This window comes from Bidens hawaiensis, unplaced genomic scaffold, assembly GCF_021521415.1.
Source record: "Bidens hawaiensis isolate Kalapana, Puna unplaced genomic scaffold, B.hawaiensis_p1.1 tig00035164_1, whole genome shotgun sequence".
Lineage (NCBI taxonomy): Eukaryota > Viridiplantae > Streptophyta > Magnoliopsida > Asterales > Asteraceae > Bidens > Bidens hawaiensis.
The window spans coordinates 66035-86079 of NW_027496132.1; the positions used below are offsets into that span (position 1 = coordinate 66035).

At 37.3% G+C, this 20045-nt stretch overlaps 1 protein-coding gene across 1 annotated transcript; it reads left to right on the top strand.

Annotated features, from left to right (window-relative positions):
- Positions 1 to 13133: 13133 nt before the first annotated feature.
- On the top strand, positions 13134 to 15629 carry LOC143587159 (putative polygalacturonase At3g15720). The gene is made up of 9 exons (XM_077068530.1): positions 13134 to 13265; positions 13366 to 13503; positions 14213 to 14365; positions 14462 to 14491; positions 14575 to 14782; positions 14871 to 14952; positions 15041 to 15149; positions 15226 to 15345; positions 15411 to 15629. Exons 1-9 carry the CDS (start codon positions 13134 to 13136, stop codon positions 15627 to 15629), a joined length of 1191 nt encoding a protein of 396 aa, XP_076924645.1.
- Positions 15630 to 20045: the final 4416 nt, after the last annotated feature.

The window sequence follows — 20045 nt, forward strand, 5'->3', positions numbered from 1 at the left end:
CTGGTTGAACTTGTGTGGACTGTTTTACCCTTGGACTGTTTTAGACATATAATGACTGTATAATTTAGACTTATTGACTTTTTAGTAGACTAAAATTAACTTCTTAATTTATTTAAACTAAAAATGTGCATAATTAACTAGCCATTTATATTTAATTGAGTTAAGTAACTTGTGTATACTTAAAGACCTCTATATAACTTATCTTGTTTAAATTTGATTAATGATGATTCTAATAATTTTAATGAATGATTTCAGGGCCATAATCTGTATTGTGCTCTCGGGATTCCCAAAGACAAAGATGACAAGGTGTTCGCATCAATGGTCAATGGGTTAAAACAGTCACCCCTTGAGTATGCCATCACTGCCAACCCGGCCATCTACTCCCAATGGGTTTTAGATTTTTGGGCATTTGCAAACCAGCTGATGACGCTCTTTCCATTACTACCAAGGTTGCTGGGAAGGAATTGACGATACAGAAGGAGATATAAGACGGGTATTAAAGATCAAAAACAAGCCAGACTATAAGTATGAGAAAGGTGACAGGGTAAAGTTGGTTGAGTTTGTGACGAATATGAGGTGTGATACTGAATGGAAGAGTCTGGAGAAGAAACACCTCCCGCCTTACTAGAGATTTCTCTTCCACATTGTGATTCACTACTTTGCTGACATACGTGGTGGATTTGACAGCATGAGGGTGGACTGGGTGAAGATTATGTTTGCACTAACTACTCGAGAGAAGTTCAACTATTCAAGGAGTCTATTTTTGTGCTTGTTGGCAAATGCAAAGAATGATTCAACATGGCTAATGTATCCTAGATTTATACAACTGTTGCTTGATGATATGATTCCCGATGCACCCAGACCACCTCATAAGAAGGCAAAAGACAAGAAGTCCCTTCCAGAGCCTTATCATGTTAATGAGATCAAGCAGTCGTTTTTTGGTGTGTTATTGAGCATGAAGGGCAAAGGTTACCAGTATGAAGGACCAAGACCGGGTCCTAAGTTTGGGTTGTTTGAATAGACAGAGTCTGCTGGGGACGAGGTTGATGTTAAGAGTGGTGAGCTGGTTCTATCCGAACCAGAAGCTGAAGCAGAACAAAGTGACTCATCTGAGGAGGCACCTGAAGACCGCACAAAAGCCAAGCATGATCTGAAAAGGAAGGCATCCAACAAGCTTTCTGTTGGTGGTTCTTCTGGCAAGGGCAAAGCTAAGGAAGTTGAGGAAGAGGAAGAGGAGGAAGATGTGCAACCCTTGAAGTGTTTAAAGAAGCTTGGAGACTCCCAGAAGTCTTCCAAGCTCATTGTCAAGCTTTCTACAAAAGATAAACCTGCCTCTAAACCTGACCCTCAAGTATTCTCATAGGAAACCATAGCCAAAGCCCTTAGGGACCAAGATGTGGCCGAAATCAAAATACCCGTCTACAAGAAACCCAAACCCTGAGTCAAGACCAAAGCCAAGAAAACCAAAACCATGTTACATGATTCGCCAGATCCCTCACCTGAATCTTCACCAAAAGACCAACCCATATCCACCTTCCTACCATATATACCTGAATCCCCTCCTCAACCACAACCACAACCAACCACTCCACCTGAACAACCATCCCAAACCACAACTCCACCCACACAACCTTCCACTAAAACTGTAACCACCTCAATTTTTACATATTCCATATTCAGCTCGCCAATCCAAACCACAAGCCTATGGAGCAAAACCGTCATTTCCTCACCACCAACAAAACAACCAACACCATCAAACTTAGAACCTAAACCATACACACCTCTTCTCTTAAGACCACTCATCTCAACACCACCCACCTCCACAACCTCACCTATACCGACCCAATCTATTACCCTACCTTTCCAAACAACCTCACCACCCATCATGTCTGTTACTCCTCCATCCACAATCCTTTCACCCAAGCCCATCACCAAAGGAAAGTCTTCGACGCCTCCGGTGTACGCTGATCCTTTCCTCCATAGGATCGTCGCCCTGGAGGAATCAAATGCTAAAAGGGCTGAACGTGAACTGGTCTTGCTCGAGTACATCAAGAACCAAAAGAAGAAGGAACGTGAGGACGCGGTTGCTAACGCGAAGTTGGTATCACGAGTTCAAGTCTTGGAGGAACAGAAAGAGCTGAATGATGCTCTAATTGAAAGTCAACGTTTGCTGATTAGCACACTCCAGACTCGATCCAGAATCAACAAGAGCTACTGAACCGTGAAGCTTCGGGGAATGCTAACTTTACGGCTGAACACATGAATGTGGCGAATAGGGTGGCAACACTTGAAAGGAACTTACCTGCTGCCACTACCATTGAGGATAATTTGTTTAAGAAGATTGAAGATGCTACAACCAAGTGGAATGTTGAGAAGGAAGCAACGAACTCCAGAGTTTCCATGCTAGAAGGCCAGTTAGCATCATCCACCTCTCTCGGAACGCTTATCGCTGAAAACACAAAGTTTAGAACCGAGATTGAGGAAATTCAAGCAAAGCTGGCTGAATAGGAGCGTCTCAACGAGATCCAGTTGAAGTTAAATCAAGAAATGAACGAGAAATACAAAGCGGCCTCTGAGCTTATCGGTATGCGTGATGATGACTTTGCCATACTCGAGGCCCATCTTGATTCAATATTTGGTACTTGGAGGAAGTCTGCCTCCGTAGGTCAGATTGGTGGATCACAACCTACCACGGGTCCAAGTGTGGCCTTGCGAGGAGCTCAAGTTGTGGGTTCGGAAAGCGAGGCAACTGTTGGTCGCGTTGTACAACAGGTTGGCCAAACAAGAAGCGGGGTAGGTACCAGCTTGGGTCCTGAACAATCAATACAACTCAGGCCAAGCTGGTGGTGATACAGGAGGTAATGGTGGTAATGATGGTGATGACGAAGATGAGAGTGACAGTGATGATGACGAGGAAGACGATGATGTAGATGACAATGTCCATGACAGTTATGATGAAGATGATAATGATGGTGACGGTGACGGAGGTAACGTGGAAATGGTGGAGCGGGAACAATAGCTGGAAGTGGCGTTGGAGGGTGGAGATAACACTTAAACACCTTCACAGGATCAAGGACCACTCGATGATCCCGCCTCTTCTGGAAGTAAAGTCAGGCAGGACGACTCAATAATTGACGACATGTATAAAGAGTTGTTTCCTGCAGGTAACATTGTAGGTATTATGGATGCATTTATTGAAGCTGGAAAGAGCTTGGAATCCTTCATAGTGCAAAATACAGAGAAGGAAGTAGAAGACAACTACATAAACTACTCGCCAAATCCAGATACACCACCAGCTCAAGCTTTAGAGGCTCCTACAACTGATCCTGTCTCCCATCCAACGGCAGACTTGACACAAGAAACTAAAAAGAAGAAAAGAAAGACCCATATTATGTCAAGTCGTGCCTGTGCCTGCTCGCTTAACTACCCTTATCATGATGATTCGCTGATTGTCTACGCGAAGTACAATAAGGAGAATAGTTGTTGGGCTATAAGAAGATATAGCGGAGATCTTATCTATCTCAACCACCACGAGCTGAAGTCGTTACTAGAGCTTGACATCAACTATCTTCGAAAAACTCTAGGCCGTAGTGAGTATGATAATTCCTTGGAAGGTTGGGTCACCACTTATCTGCATCATGAATCAAAATTGGACTACAACGACTTCGATCTGAATAAGGGTTGCAAGTACAAGAACCCACGGGAGATAGACCCAGCCACCGGAGAGCCACGAACTATGTGGAGATATAGGGCACCAAAAGACTGTCACGTTATCTATCATGGTGAGCCCTGTATCCCTAACACTCTCCGAGAATTCATTGGTTGCGAATTCGATAACAAGACTGGTGAGGCCGTCATCCACTGTAGAGACATGCACGAAATACGCGTGTTTGACGAGCATGAGCTTATGGGTCTGCACAGGGAAGACGTGCTGAAGCTCTACCACTCACCGTTGGGAACCGTCGAGGATCCTGGTCGTCAAAACACCGACCAGATAGTTGAAGCCTTCAACAAGTTTTTCCAAAGACTTGTTGAGCTTCCACTGACCGAGGACGAATGCTTGGTGTACGACATCGAAGGGTTTCAATACTAAAGACTAGAGGGAGATTGTTAGGTCCCATTTTGTCTAGTTAGTCTTTTGTATTGGTTTGTTTATGTTTGGGCTTATTATAGTCTCTTTTGTATGGATTAGGCCCAATGGAAATTGTAAAGAAGCCCATTGCGCATTTGGAATATAAACATCTCTCATGCATGCTTCTCTATAAATAGGAAGCATGCCATGAGAAGAACAAGCTTTTTGCCAATTTCTCATCTTACTTTCTTTCTCTAGTTTTTTCTCTCACACTCTTCTTCAAATCCGAAAATAAAACATCTCAAGATCCGAGAACAAAAGGTGACTTGGTGTGATTTCCGCTAGCACTAAGTTTGGTTGATCCAAGACACGTTGTTAGATCCACCCGCAATGAGACCTACAAAATTGATCTTGATTTTTTATTGTGGTTGAATAATGTTATGGACATTATCTTACTTTGTGTGCTATTTTGTTGTTTCTTTACTTTCTGCAAATTTTTGTTATACCTCAGACATTGTTTATGCATGGTAACCTTTTGAATAATGATTGCAGTTGTTAAAAGGAAAACAAACTATCAAAATTTTATGAAGCTTTAGGCAGACAAATAACATTTTAGATAAGAACCGTGCTATTCCTTTGTCTTCAAGGTAAACTAGTGTGATCGCTTGATAATCTTTTGAATTATAATTGCAACTAGCTTTTATCTCTTATATTACGTAAGTTGTTTTATATTATTCGTTTGTAATATTTATATTTTTTTGGATTTTAATATTATTTATTGTAAATAAGTTAATAATATACTTGGTGTTTGATGATGAAAATGTTTCACAAATAAATGAGATGCAATAACCTGGTTTGGTGAGACCCATGACCCGCTTATTTTTTACTCTAAAATTGTTTTTTAATTATAAATAATATATTTTTAAAAAATCAAATATTAATTTTTAGTATATCTTTATAAATTTATAGGATTTTCATTTTAAATTTTTAGTAAGAGTAATTTTTAATTTAATGAGACGTTATAACCGTTTAAGGACTATCCGGGTTTGGTGCAACTCATACTAGTGAATTCTAGGGTCAAATGCATGCATGAGGAGCCTTCATTTACAAATAAAACAATATGTTGGCTTGAGAGGATGTGAGGAGTAACCATAGAGCATTTAAAGATTTCATTTATATATATTTAAGATAAGATTTGATTAATTATTTTTAACTTGCTTAATCTAACTGCATTTGTGTTTGCCTCATTTCCTCTATGTGTTTGTAGGTCCCGAAAACGGATCCTACAACGAACGGATTTTGTTCTTGATAACATTCAAGACAGGTGTGGTAAATCAAACGATCAAGTAAATAATAAACGGATAGTATAATAAGAAACGATCTCGTTATCGGTTGAAAGATTAATATATTAAACGAATCGACCCCACCCAAGGTGAGCTCCCCTTGGGCGGGTGATTTACACCATAAACACACATATATAAAAGACAACAAAATGATATATTTATAGCCTAACACATTTGTTCTAGAATCCTTTTTCCCCGTTGAAGTTAAACGCGTGTCCCAAAGCTCTCTTCTCATATCCAGATTTCTCCCACTTTAATTATTATCTTGACCATAAATATATTACGAATTTCGCCGTAATAATATCGCAAGTCACAAAATATTAGCCTTATAATCACCGCCTTGACTTGGCTTGTGATATCAACTTTGTCAAACCGTGTCTCCCGTCTTCACAAATCACATGATAAACCGAAGCCTCTTCATTTCAATTCACCCCCTCAAGGTATGACCCACCTAATTCATTCATGAAGGAATTCTCACTTCTTTATTTAAGGCCCCGAGCCCGGTAGCCTTACAATTGACGTGTTGGATTTACTCATTCACAAATCAGAGATAATTAAAACCATTCGCGGAATATAATAGTAAACCATTCATACAACTCATAAAGTACATGTCTTAAACAACATAACAAAAGTCATAACGATTAAGCATAAACGACACGCAAAACTTCTTTCTCTCGATGCCAGTCTTTACTTTATTGCCACGTGTCCCATTTCAAGAAACATGTCTCATTCTATTCACCTGCGTGCATACTAAAAGTTAGCTACGCTGAGTGAGTTCTAGTTAATAAATTAACATGCATTACATTCGTATCCTTCCTTATACGTATCCTAAGATACGCATTTCATACTTTACTTACTAATCTTCCTTTTATACATACATACGTACATACTTACGTACTTTTATACATGCATACATACTTACATATTTTCTTTTATATTATACATATCGTCTTTCTTTATAATTTATATACTTACAATACTTTTATATTACTTTCGTTTTAAAGAGAATTTCGCCCTACATACCTCAGATATTATTAGAGTTCGGTGCCCTCCATACCTCAGATATTATTAGGGGTCCGGTGCCTTCCATACCTAGGATATTATTAGGTCCAGTACCCTTTTCTCGTACCATACAATCGTACAACCAGACGTGTCTCATTTTCCGACCATACTACCATACGTTCGTTACATATCTTTCATTATATATTTGTATAAATATATGTAAATATATCTACGTACATACTTATCAATCTCCCTATAACGTTCAACATGCATTCACAAACAATCATCTAATATACGTTTACCATTTAAAGTATGTGTATTAACTAACATGTAGTAGTATGCACAAAGCCCCAAAAACGAAATACAGAAAAGGGGCTAGAAACTCACCTGGAGTCGGTTCCGCTCTGAGTTAATAGCAATACCTTCTTTAATTAAGCACCGCTAACTGTTTAATAGTTACATATTAATTCTCTATCTTTAAATATCTTTACATTCCTAAGTTAACGAAACCGAACCTATAACTTAACGAAACCATACTTTATTAGTTTAAGGAACCGAACTTGTAAGTTACGGAACCGATCTTTTAAGTTAACGATTCCTTAACAAGCTTATAAGTTAACGGTTTCTTAACAAGTCGGGTTTCGGGTAAAGTTTATGTTGGCATTCGGATCAAGGTTTAGGCCGAATACTCATAATCCATTCAAACGGGTTCGGGTCGAGTATCTCATTCCAGTCGGACCGATTATTTGGGTCGAGTAGCCCCTTCCCCATTCGAATTGAACATTCAGGTCTAGAATACTTCTACCCAGTCAACTCAAATAATCAACACTAACATGATCATGTTTGCATCCCCACATGATCATGTTTTGAACTAACATGCATATGATCATGTCTCAGTTTGTGGCTCGCTAACCAATTTTCTAGTAACATGATCATGCTGGTATGCCAACAGACCATGTCTTAATTTCTATCAGTTCCATTCGAACCACCTGCCATTCGAACCATATTTTGAGTCGACCCTTTAACCCTACTTGATTCAAATCTGGGTCTAGTACCCATTATTCTAGTCGGACCGATGGGCCACCATTCGAACCGATTCTATTGCTCTAGCCGACTCTTCCATTCCACTTGACTCGACTTCGAGTCGAGTCACACTTATCCCAGTCAATCCAATCACTCGAATCGACCACTATTCTGTCCAATCGACTCGATGAACTCGAGTCCTCTCATTGTCAATTGAGCCGTTGGTATTGATCCCCCTTAACCAAATCAGACAGTTTGGAATGGAATCCCAATACCCATTTTGAACTATTTGGGTTCGATTCTATAACCTACTCGAACCGGGTTCGCCCCCCTTTATTTCACCCCGCCAGATCCAAACTCATTACATATCTCTATATATACATTTTTGTCAAATCATATAAACCGAGATCCAACTTTCTTACTTGGTTCATATAAAGTTTATTCGAGTCGGGTTACTTGGTTCATTTCGTTATCTAACTTTCAAGATCCATTTACTTATTATTACATTGCAAGTTTTAAGAATAAGATGAAGATGAATAGAAGGATAATCTTTAATCTCAAACAACATACCTTATAACTTGGTTATTTGGATCTTGATTCTCTTGTAATCCTAGATGAATTCTCCCCAAGAGGATGGAAATCAACTTAACCTTAGATCTAGGATGGAATGGAAGATAGGAATGCTTGTGTGTGCAAAGGAGGTGTGTTTACGTATGAGTGTCTGATTATGATGAAATGATGGAGTGAGGATAATTATGGTTTTAGGTAAGGTTAGGACTTTAAATACTCTAGGCCCATAATCATCCTTAAGTCCATGAACCACCCTACACTTATCCTTTCATACTATTACTATTTAACCGAATTAAATATCGACATGCGACATTTAATTCAATGAAAACTTATATTATTTTATTTAATAATTCTCAAAATGCGGGCGTTACACTTTATCCATTCTCTTGGATCTCAAACAATATAGGTTGAGATGGCTTAAATATCCACAAATCATTCTTGAAATATCAGCTTCAACGGTTGAATGACAAAGCTTATTAGTTTTTTCGAAGTCACATTTCGGGTCTAACTTCTCAAATGCCTTAGAAATAACAAGCTTTGAACACGGCTAAACAATGGCGAAGCCTGATCAATTTTGACTTTCTTCTGTTTGGTCAATCCGAACATAAAATTATTTCTTGGCCCATAAATCGTTCCATATAATTTCCAAAAAATAATCCAGCTCAAAAAATTAAACAGCTAGTCCATTAGCAAATAACTCAGCAGATTTGAGAATGATCTAGCCAATATACAAACATATTAGGCCCATAAGAAGGTTTGATGACAAACTAGCCCAAAATACATCTTCACCACATGCCCACATATGTTTTCAAAACAGTCCCAACCAACTCGCTAGTGATTTGATGAACAAGACTAAAATAACAAAAACTTAGGAGATAAAGAACTCACAAGCCCTAGCAGCATATGGACAGCCGCAACCAGATGTATGTCGCCAAAAAAACCCTCCAGGGACATCTTTCTTCGGCCACATCCATGGGAACTTTCATCTCCCATCTTCTTTAGTCATAATATTCTCAGGGCTCTAGCACCTTCCGGATTGGCTCTCACGGGTTTCCGATTATTAGCAAATCTAGACGTCACCAGTTGTTTTTAACCGGAAAATCAATCTTCAGTTCAACCTTCTTCTCAGGGTTAACACTATGTATTTCATTCCATGTGGATGCCAATGCAACAACCTCACAGCCATTCCCTCTAACAACCACCGCCGGAAAACCAAATCCGGCAACACCACCACGAGCCGCCGCCGCTACAGCTCCAACCGCCAGTTCCACCACCGGCTCCCACCGTGGTCCATAACCAACAAAAAACCGAAAAACAAGTTGGATCATTGGCCCACCGGAAAACTGATTTCGGGCTACCAAAACCACAACCGTTGCAGTTTTTTTAATTCATCGGATTACCGACCTCTTTGAACAAATAGAGATAACTGACCCTCATGTCGGAGTTTGATGTACATCTCCAATCTCTGGAATCTTCGCCAAAGAAGAATCTGGCTTGCCGTAATTTTGGCGCATGGCGGAACGGTCCAGAAACGCCGGATCTACAAAAACGAACTTCTAGCACGATTATTTCCAATTTTATTTTCAAGATCTTCAAACTTTATTTTCAAAACTTTAACGGATCTTCAAGAAATTAACGTCTCGGTTGCGTAATCGCGGAATTAGAACCCGAATATCAAGAACAAAATTGAATAAGTTGATTCAAACCCGCTCTGATACCAATTGTAGGTCCCGAAATCGGATTCGACAATGAACGGATTTTGTTCTTATAACATTTGAGACGGGTGTGGTAAATCAAATGATCGAGTAAATAAAAAACAGATAATATAATAAGAAACGATCTCGTTATCGGTTGAAAGATTAATATAAACCAACCCCAGGTGATTTTCACCATACAACACATATATAAAAGACAACAAAATGATATATTTATAGCCTAACACATTTGTTCTAGAAGCCTTTTTCCCCGTTGAAGTTAAACGCGTGCCCTGAAGCTCTCATCTCGTATCCGGATTTCTCCCACTTTAACTATTATCTTGACTGTTAGGATTAAACACACACACGAAACCGAACACACACGTGAAAGCAATAAACAAACACGAGGATTTAACATGGTTCGGTCTAAACTGACCTACGTCCACATGTGGCAACTAGGTATTTCTTTATTGAGTGACAAATAGTTACAAGTACATAGCGTTCTTTATATAGAGAATGAACTAAGGTTTCTAAATTATAAATCAAGAAATCTAAACCGGGCTGGGCTTGGGCCCGACCGCCCGCACCCGTCTACTCTTTTGACTTCATATAATAAGCCGGGCCAACAAGGCCTACGAACCCAACATTGACCATAAATATATTATGAGTTTCGCCATATTAATATCGCAAGTCAAAAATTGCCTTACAGTGTTCGATCATATGGCTGCTTTAACTATAGGTTAAGTGTTTGTAACACTTTTGTCCAATTAGCTATTGGCCCTAGCATAGTTATCAAATGCGCTAAGCACAATCAAGGTACATAGGCAGTGGTTTGCGGGGCGTGTGGTTCCCGGCGATGTCTTTGTGGTGAAATTGTTCCGACGATTGTGTTTTGGTATACATCCGATTTCATACAATTTTTTTACTTGTGGAGGTTCTTATCAGGTTTGGGGGTAAATTTAGGGCTTTTGATTGGTATCGACATGATTATCGGTAGTATATTGTTGAGTTCGTATCCGACATGTGCTGTAGTTGTACAAGTTAACAAAAATTAGTGTTGATAATATGCTTAAACATTTTTCATCTATAGTAAATTAAATTATCTTTTTGAGGATTCTTTTTTTATTTTGTAAAATACTTTATGCGGTTGAGATGCAAATGGTTTCTAGGTATTCACTGATCTCAAAATGATAACAAAAATGATACTAATAAAATCACTAGGTCGCTTCACATTATCACATACCTGAATTATCTTACCAATCTCTAAACTCTTAACAACATACTATATTCTAACAGGGTGTGATTTGAACAAAATTAAGATTATCTACATCTTGGTGGAGTAATCTGGATGGTTTTTCTGAAAGGAACAACTGTTTCTCTTATGTTGCAACCGACTGATTTGCAACCATAGTTGGTTTTTCATGCTTTGTTCCATTAGTTTATAGACTTGAGCCACATAGACTTTTGCATCTCACGTAAATATTCATCAACGTATTAAATTAACGAGAGTGCGTTTTGTTGTCCCAACAGCCCCATGAAGATATCTCCTTCAATTCTTGATTTTTTGCCCTTTGTTTAAACTACTTTATATAAACTTATATTTTTGAGGGTGTAGATTCAAGTGAACTCGTGTGGATCAAAATTCCCACCACTAGCCAAAACTAACACGCTAAGGCAATGTATAGCCGAAATTGACATATATACTTATAAGGGTCAAATTGCATACGACAATTTTTTTTAAGGTCGGTATGGCATATGATAAAAGGATTCAATTGCAATAAAAAGACAGGTAAGCGGGTAATAAGCTGCGTCGCCACCCCCTTTTGAATGACAATTAATGTACAAGTTTCCTTATGTGATAATAGCCTACATTTTTAAAGGTAAAGACTTGAAATTCTTGGTCATTTGATGTAAGGCAATCCTTTAGGGAATATTAATGTTGAATCCTTATTAGTAATGTAATCTAACATTATGGATTATGCTACAATGCCTACTTCTGAATATTTATGATTTAGAGTCGCAATGATGTTCGAAGTGCCTCCGCAACGCGCGGGTCCATTTACTAGCTTTGTTACAAATTTCAAACCACATAACCTTAACATGATCATACTTTAATAGCTTAGACCCCATATCAATTACTTTGAAAAAATAAGACCAACTGCATGTGTAATTAACTCGGTTAAGATTTTGCATAAATTATTATTAAGCAACAGAATAATGATGAACCAGGAGCAGTTACCGAAGAGGATACATTCGACATTGTTGAATCAAAATCACAGAACAAACACCATGGAAGAAACGGTAATAATAATGGACCATATAGGATCAAGTTAGTTAAGGTTTTAAATTAAACGTGGTCATTATAACTAAAGGTGAGCACTTATGTTATTCTTTAAAATAAGTATAATGGTTTGTTAAAAGTTAATAAATATATCTTTAACAATTGGTGAAAAAATGTAACTGTTACCCTGGATGAACAATGTGAAACATTTATGCAATTTCTGAAAAATGAAATGGGTTAAAACTGCAAGATTGAGATACTACAAGAAAGCTCATTCAAGTCTATTAAAACAAATCCATGAAACTAAACTTAAAACCAATACTATGAAATCCGTAGGAAGAGTGAACAACAAATATAAACACGCCAGTCCACAGATATATAAAAACAAATATATAAAACCGAATTAAATTTTTAGTAAATCTATGTTCTAACCCAAAACCACTATCAACACTAACAAGTCAACAACTAAAACCACCACACAATAAATACTAAACAAATTAATATGTAATTATAAATACGTCAAAGAATTTGCTAACAAACTATATATAATTACACCCATGACCTATTAGCCTAGTGTCCCCACACACATATGATGAGGCGAGGGATTCAAATCATTGCAAGTACAAGATTTAAGAGACTTTATTAGGTGGTATTAGGCGAAAAAATTGTTGTTCAGAAACAAAACCCTATATATAACAAAGATAATGTGCGATATATAGATAGATACATAAATATTAACCCAAGCAACATTAAGTAAAATCTTTACTGCTCACGCGTGATGATTATGAACGTCTTAATTAAATTACAGTCTGACAAAGTAGTTTAACCGGCACTCCAAAGATAATTTTGAAAAATCCTATATCAACAAATAAAAGTATTCGATTTATTTCATGATACAAAAAATTATGTATATAAGAACAAATAATTGTCAAATGATACATTTATTATTGATAGTCCATGAACATGCACATATATACTCATAAATATGCACTTAATCTAGTTACCTTTTGTCACTATATAAATTGGAATTGGATGGAGGTGAAATTGCATATTAAATCAAACAACAGCAGAATAACCACCTTCAGAATGGTAAGAAATAATATGATCAGCATGTAGCAATAATATCCATATTAAACTTGGCAGATTCAATGCAGGGTTTCTTGATGGCAATCTTCTGGAGCTTTTGTTACATTTCATTTAGCCTGCTATATGTAAATGCAAACACTTATGACGTCACGTCTTATGGCGCAATAGGAGATGACGATACAGACGACACCAATGTAAACCACTTCTATAAGTTTGATAAAAAGAGAATGTTGTTCAATAAACAAAAAAAGTTTGATAAAAGCAGACCAGTTAACTGTTTTCTAAATGCTGCAGGCTTTCCTTCAAGCATGGGCTGATGTATGCAGTGACGAGTCGCCAAACCCAACGTTGATTATACCGCCAAGGAAGTCGTTTTTATTACACCCAGTATCGTTCAATGGTCCATGTCACAGTGAATCCGGTACCGTGATTGTTCAGGTAAAAATGAGTTCAAAACTGAGATATTAATCTAATGTCACATACACGAGCTCGTTAAACTTTAATTAAACAGAAAAATTCATTGAACTTCTAAGTGAGATCGACCGATACAATATCTATTTAATAATGTAAATGCTAATTCAAAAATAAATCTATATGTACTCTTCTAAACCAAGTTAAAGGTAACAACGAACTGTTTACATCGCATATCAATTTTAATGTATTTAGAACTCAAAAGGCCCTTGAAATTTTAATTTGAATAGCATCCATATGATCATATATGGTTTCCATCTTTAAAAATTAATTTATTCTAGAAAACCATATTAATTAGGGGAAAGTTAACATACAAATTAATTTAGCGTGCTAACTGTGAGAATCAAGTAGTGTAATTATATTTACAAGTAGTGTAATTATGTAATCACATCGTAGCGTAATTACACTATTCTGAAATTATACTATACTATAATTACACTATGTTGTGTATATATAATTGCACTACTTGATTTTCACAATTAGCACGTTAATTTAATTTGTATTTTATCCAAACCCTATTAATTATATTGTTTTCTTAAAACTGTGACATTTATAATTAATGCATTCCTTAAATTCTTTAACCTTTTCTTTTTTCGTGTGAGAATTTATTTGGGACCAAAGAAACTATGATAATTTTGACTAATATTGTAATTTTTGTTTTGATGAGTAGCTTCAAGGCAATATTGTTGCACCAAAGACACTAGATGGATGGAAAGGTTGCATAAAGAACCGCGTTTGGCTACAATTCACTTCGATACAAGGACTCACAATCAATGGGCCTGGCCATTTTAATGGCCGGGGCTGGCTTTGGTGGCAAAAAAAGGTTAATTAATTTTCTGAATTGTGCACGATGTATATGATTCAATATCAAACAATATATAAAAAGTTTATTAATTAGTTCAATTGTTCGTTTATGCAGCTAACTGACGAAGACTGTGTGCGCCCAACTGTAAGATATATGCATGTCTGCTCTCTACGTAAAATATTTGTGATGCGCTTGAAAAAATTAACATGTAAATCTAATCGTTTTAGGCTTTACATTTTAACGATTGCAATGGCCTTCGGCTGAGTGGTACAAGTCATATTGACAGCCCAAGCCTTCATATTAGCATTATTAATTGCCATGACATAGATCTTGGAAATCTTCGAGTTTTGGCGCCCTGGAACAGCCCCAATACAGACGGGATCGACATCGCTTATTCATCACAAGTAAATATCCATGACTCTAACATACAAACTGGTATTAAAGTTATACTTCTTACCTTTTATGTGGTAATGAATTTGATCTATAGTGTAATGATTAATACGTTTTAATACGATAAAAATAGGTGATGATTGTGTCGCTATTAATGGCGGCATATACGATCTCAATGTAACGGGGGTGTTCTGCGGACCTGGTCATGGTATAAGGTATCAAATGGTTAATGTTTTTTATTTTTTATTTTTTACTTTGGTTGTTGTGCTTTCCCTTCACTCAGCCACTTACGTGTTTCTGCAGTATCGGAAGCCTCAGGGAAAGAGGGGGTCATGACACAGTTGAAAAAGTACGCGTGGAAAACTGTAACATCACTGGAACTGAAAATGGATTACGAATCAAGACAGTACCGGTAGAATTAATTAATTGAAACTTGATATATTTTTTCTTATTATAACATATTAAATTCCATAACCATTTGATTGTAGGGTGGAACGGGGTACGCCAGGGGGATCGTATTTCAGGACATTCATATGGAAAACGTAAAAAATCCTATAATAATTACTCAACATTACTGCTTTCATGAAAACGAATGTTGTGATGCACCGGTAAGTATCTGGGACTCATCTTTCCCACAATGGATGAGAACATGCACACTTTGTTTCTTTTATAGCCCACAATGGATGCGGTACAAGTGAGTGATGTGACGTATTTGAATATATACGGGTCTTCGATGTCAAGGGAGGCAATTAAGTTTGATTGCTGTGGAAAATTTAACTGTACTGAAATCTACACAAACCATGTTGGAATCACTGGTCAAGATGTTATTTCTAATTGTACAAACGCTCAAGGGGAGTTTGTTGATACCAATCCAGTTGTTACGTGCAGTTAGACTGATGTAACAGTTTAAGTTAATTATTGGCTTTAATAAAGTGAAGTTTTAAGAAAATTGCTTGTTAACATCCACATATATATACACAATTATCAACTATGGAGTTTCATATGTTCTTAGCTCAAACTAGCCATAATAAAACAACTGTCAAACAATTTCAACACATATTTCAAGATTATAATTCCACTTAAGCAACATCCATATGAAATCCATGAACTGAGAAGTAGGTGAAAATCTTTTACATACAACTTGAATATTATTATAAATATTTTAAAAAATTAGGATGTTAGAATCTACCCCTCTTATTTAGGATTTCGTCTTTCAAACCGAATTAAACCCACGTTATGGAAATAACATCTTATCTATTCATCAATTAGATCATTAGATCACAAAAGTCATTGTCAATCTTGTATTTATAACTCAGGTAACGCGTCACTAGCATATAGCATCAACAATTTAAGTAATGAAATACGTACCGTATTGCTGCACAAGGACTCACTTCATGATAAGAATTATGTATATCTCCTTGAGTTTCTTCAAGTTACATATTTCCCGTACACTTTGTACCTTCATCTATTCCACATATCTTATATAATACCATTGTATTCATTGCGTAAATAACACCATGTAATCTTAAATGAATATATATGTTGCAAAGAATTTATAACCATCCATGCATAAACTTCTTTCATCTAAAACACATACCTTCACCAATAAGTTTATCGAAGACTTCAATTTTCTACATGTATACAAGTTCTCTAGTTTTGGATTCATTTTCAACACTTCAGATCTTACACATTTAGAATTTTAGTTATCAGAAAAGTATGTTGGTATTCATGTATTAAAACTTGTAACAATAAAACAGAAGTAATAAACGTTAATGATGAACCGGGCTTGTGTTTAACACAATTCCCTTACACAGATTCGCGGTCTGTTCCCAGGGTACGCCAGTTCGAAAACAGCCGTAGCGTGCTGCCGGACTTGATGACTTGCCTGAAACAAAATCAAGAATAATGCTGCAGAGAGAAGAGAGAGCTGTGTTTATGGTGTGTTTAGAACTGCTGCAATAGCCTGGTTTTTTAACCACAAAATCATAACAACTGAATAATGACCATTAAGTGTAATAATTCTGAATAATGGTCATTGGTGCAGTATATGAAACCGAAATTGTAATAATAATAATCAATAACATAATAATGATTATTAATAACCATTGACCAACAGTTATGAATTTGAATTCTCAAAAACAAATGCAAAAAATTGTCACACGCGGGCCCGGGTTTTCGGAGCTGCATTCGTGTCCGCGGGACGTGCGGGCACGCACGAGTTCGATAGATTTTAGTCCGGAAACCCAATTTTGCACCCCCCCCCCACCTGCGCACAGGTAGGAGTTGTAGTAAAACACATCACAAATTTTCCAATGTGTAGTAAGAATGGCACCTTATAAAGCATTCTCAAATTTGTTCTCCCAACCGATATGGGACAAAGTTTCACCACTTCACTTTTTTGAGACATTCATTCACACACTCTTTTATCCAATCTTCTAACAATCCCCCACATGAATGGAGGTCGAAACAACATTATTCCGATTAGATTTCAATAGTTGAATCTTGCATATAAAGGTAGATGTTACTCTTTGAACCTTTGCTTATGAAGCGCACTTAGCCCACTGACTCTGAGTAGACAACGATGTATTTGAACTCATCTGTCGTTTTTGTAGACGACAATACACTACAAGACTCTTCTTGACAAAGTCAAGTTCTCATAGTTATGTTCGTTATGGTCATGAACATGAGCCTGGTTCTACGAGAGCCATTAAGTATTGTGCCCCAACAATACCCTTCGAAGCCCCACTTCTCTCTCACATAGGTGATTCACTGTGTATGGTTACCTTAGTCGAATCATTAAAAGCCATAGGCTTAGCCTCACACTTGTCACTTTTATGAATGGACTACGAAGTTTACCAACCATGTAGTAAACTACCTTTTAAATACGTAGGGTTATCCCCCCACAGTGACCTAATTAATTCATACAATTAGGTTTTCCTATTGAACTCAATTCTTGGATCTCCAATCTGTTGAGTTAGGTTTCCTTCGTATGAACCTTTAATTTTTCAAGGGCTTTAGTCCCATTTCCCATGGACAACTTCTGAACTAACTCTCTACTTAGGCCTTTTGTTAACGGATCCACAATATTATCCTTTGACTTCACGTAGTCAACAGTGATAATTCCTGTAGAGATTAGTTATCGTACCGTATTATGTCTACGTCTAATGTCTAATATGTCTGTTCTTACCATTATACATTGTGCTATGAGCTCTACCAATTGCCAATTGGCTATCACAATATATTCAAATGGCTGATGCCGGTTTAGGCCATCTTGGTATATCCTCGACAAATTGACGTGACCATTTTGCCTCCTTGCCCATTTTATCTAGGGCAATGAATTCTGATTCCATCGTGCATCTAGCTATAACCATTTGTTTAGATGATTTCCACGATATAGCAGCACCTCCAAGTGTGAATACATACCCACTTGTTGCTCTGGAATCATTCGTGTTAGATATCCAATTTGCATCACAGTGTCCTTCGATAACTGCCGGATATCTGTTAAAATGCAACCCGTATTCCCGAGTGTATCTTAGGTACCGAAGCAACCTAATCACACAGTTCCAATGAATTGAACTTCGGTTGCTCGTGTATTTAGTTAGCTTGCTCACGGCATATGCTAAGTCTGGTCTAGTACAACTCATAAGATACATTAAGCTGCCGATAATTCTAGAGTATTCCAACTAATTAACGGGTTCACCTCTATTCTTAGCTAGATGTTGACTCGTGTCAATGGGAGTTCTAGCTACATTAGAGTTATTAGCATTAAACTTCTCAAGAATTTTGTTCACATAATGGGCTTGACTTAAAACAAGTCCACTTTGGGTTCGTGTGATTTTAACTCCCAAAATCACATCCGCAAAACCCATGTCTTTCATGTCAAATCTTGCCTTTAACATGTTCTTTGTGGATGTTATGATTTTGTCATCACTTCCAGCAATGAGCATATCATCCACGTATAGACACATAATGACATACCATCTGATGTGTCCTTCACATATAAACATTTGTCACAATTGATTTTGAACCCGACATCAAGCATGACATGATCAAACTTTTGATGCCATTGTTTTGGAGCTTGTTTCAATCCATACAAGGATTTTACAAGTTTGCAAACTTTCTTTTCTTGCCCAATGGCTATGAAACCTTCAAGTTGTTCCATGTAAATCTCTTCCTCCAAATTTCCATTCAAGAAAGTTGTTTTCACATCCATTTGGTGAGCTTCCAGATTTCTAATGGCGGCAATGGCAAGCACTAATCTGATGGAGGTTATTCGCGTAACTGGCGAATATGTATCAAAGTATTCTAAACCTTCTTGTTGTTTATATCCTTTGATCACCAACCTTGCCTTGTACTTATCGATGGTGCTATCTGGTTTCATCTTCTTCTTAAAGATCCATCGATATCCTAGTAGTTTACATCCTTGAGGAAGATCCACTAGTTCCCAAGTATGATTTTGTAAAATAGAATCTATCTCACCTTTGATAGCCTCCCTCCACTGAGGTCCTTCTGAGGAACTCACCTCTTGTTGGTACGTTTGAGGTTCCTCTTCTTCCATGTAGGTAAGAAAGTCAGAGCCGAATGATTTTTCAGTCCTTTGCCATTTACTCTTTCTAATTTCAACTTCCTCTATCTCAGATTGTTCTCGAGGTTCATCTCTTGCACCCTCGTTTTCTAGAGCAATTTCCTCAACTGATCTAGAAAAACTCGATTTTCCTTTATCCAAGCATGGGAACATATGTTCAAACCATGATGCATCCTTTGATTCTAGTATGGTGCTTTTGTTTATTCCAGGGTTCTTGGAATCATGCATAAGAAAACGAAATGCACCACCAGGACGAGTATATCCTATAAATATACAATCCACTGTTTTGGGTCCTATTAGTAGCCGTTTCGGTGGTGTTACTACTACCGTGGGTAGGTACCCCCATACTTGCAAGTATTTATATGATGGTTTATTTCCCGTCCATAATTCGTATGGAGTTACATCTTTCTTCTTATTGGGTATCATGTTTAAGAAATAATTTGCCGATAAGATTGCTTCCCCCCATATGTCTTGGCTTACACCAGAACTTATCATCATGGCATTCATCATTTCTTTCAAAGTGCGGTTCTTCTGTTCCGCTATGCCATTTGATTGAGGAGAGTAAGGAGGTGTGAGTTCATGTATGATTCCATCTCTTTCACACAAATCAACAAAAGGTGAAACATATTCACCTCCTCGGTCACTCCTTACTCTTTTGATTTTCTGATTTAGTTGATTCTCAACTTCAGCTTTGAACAAGATAAATTTATCAATAGCCTCATC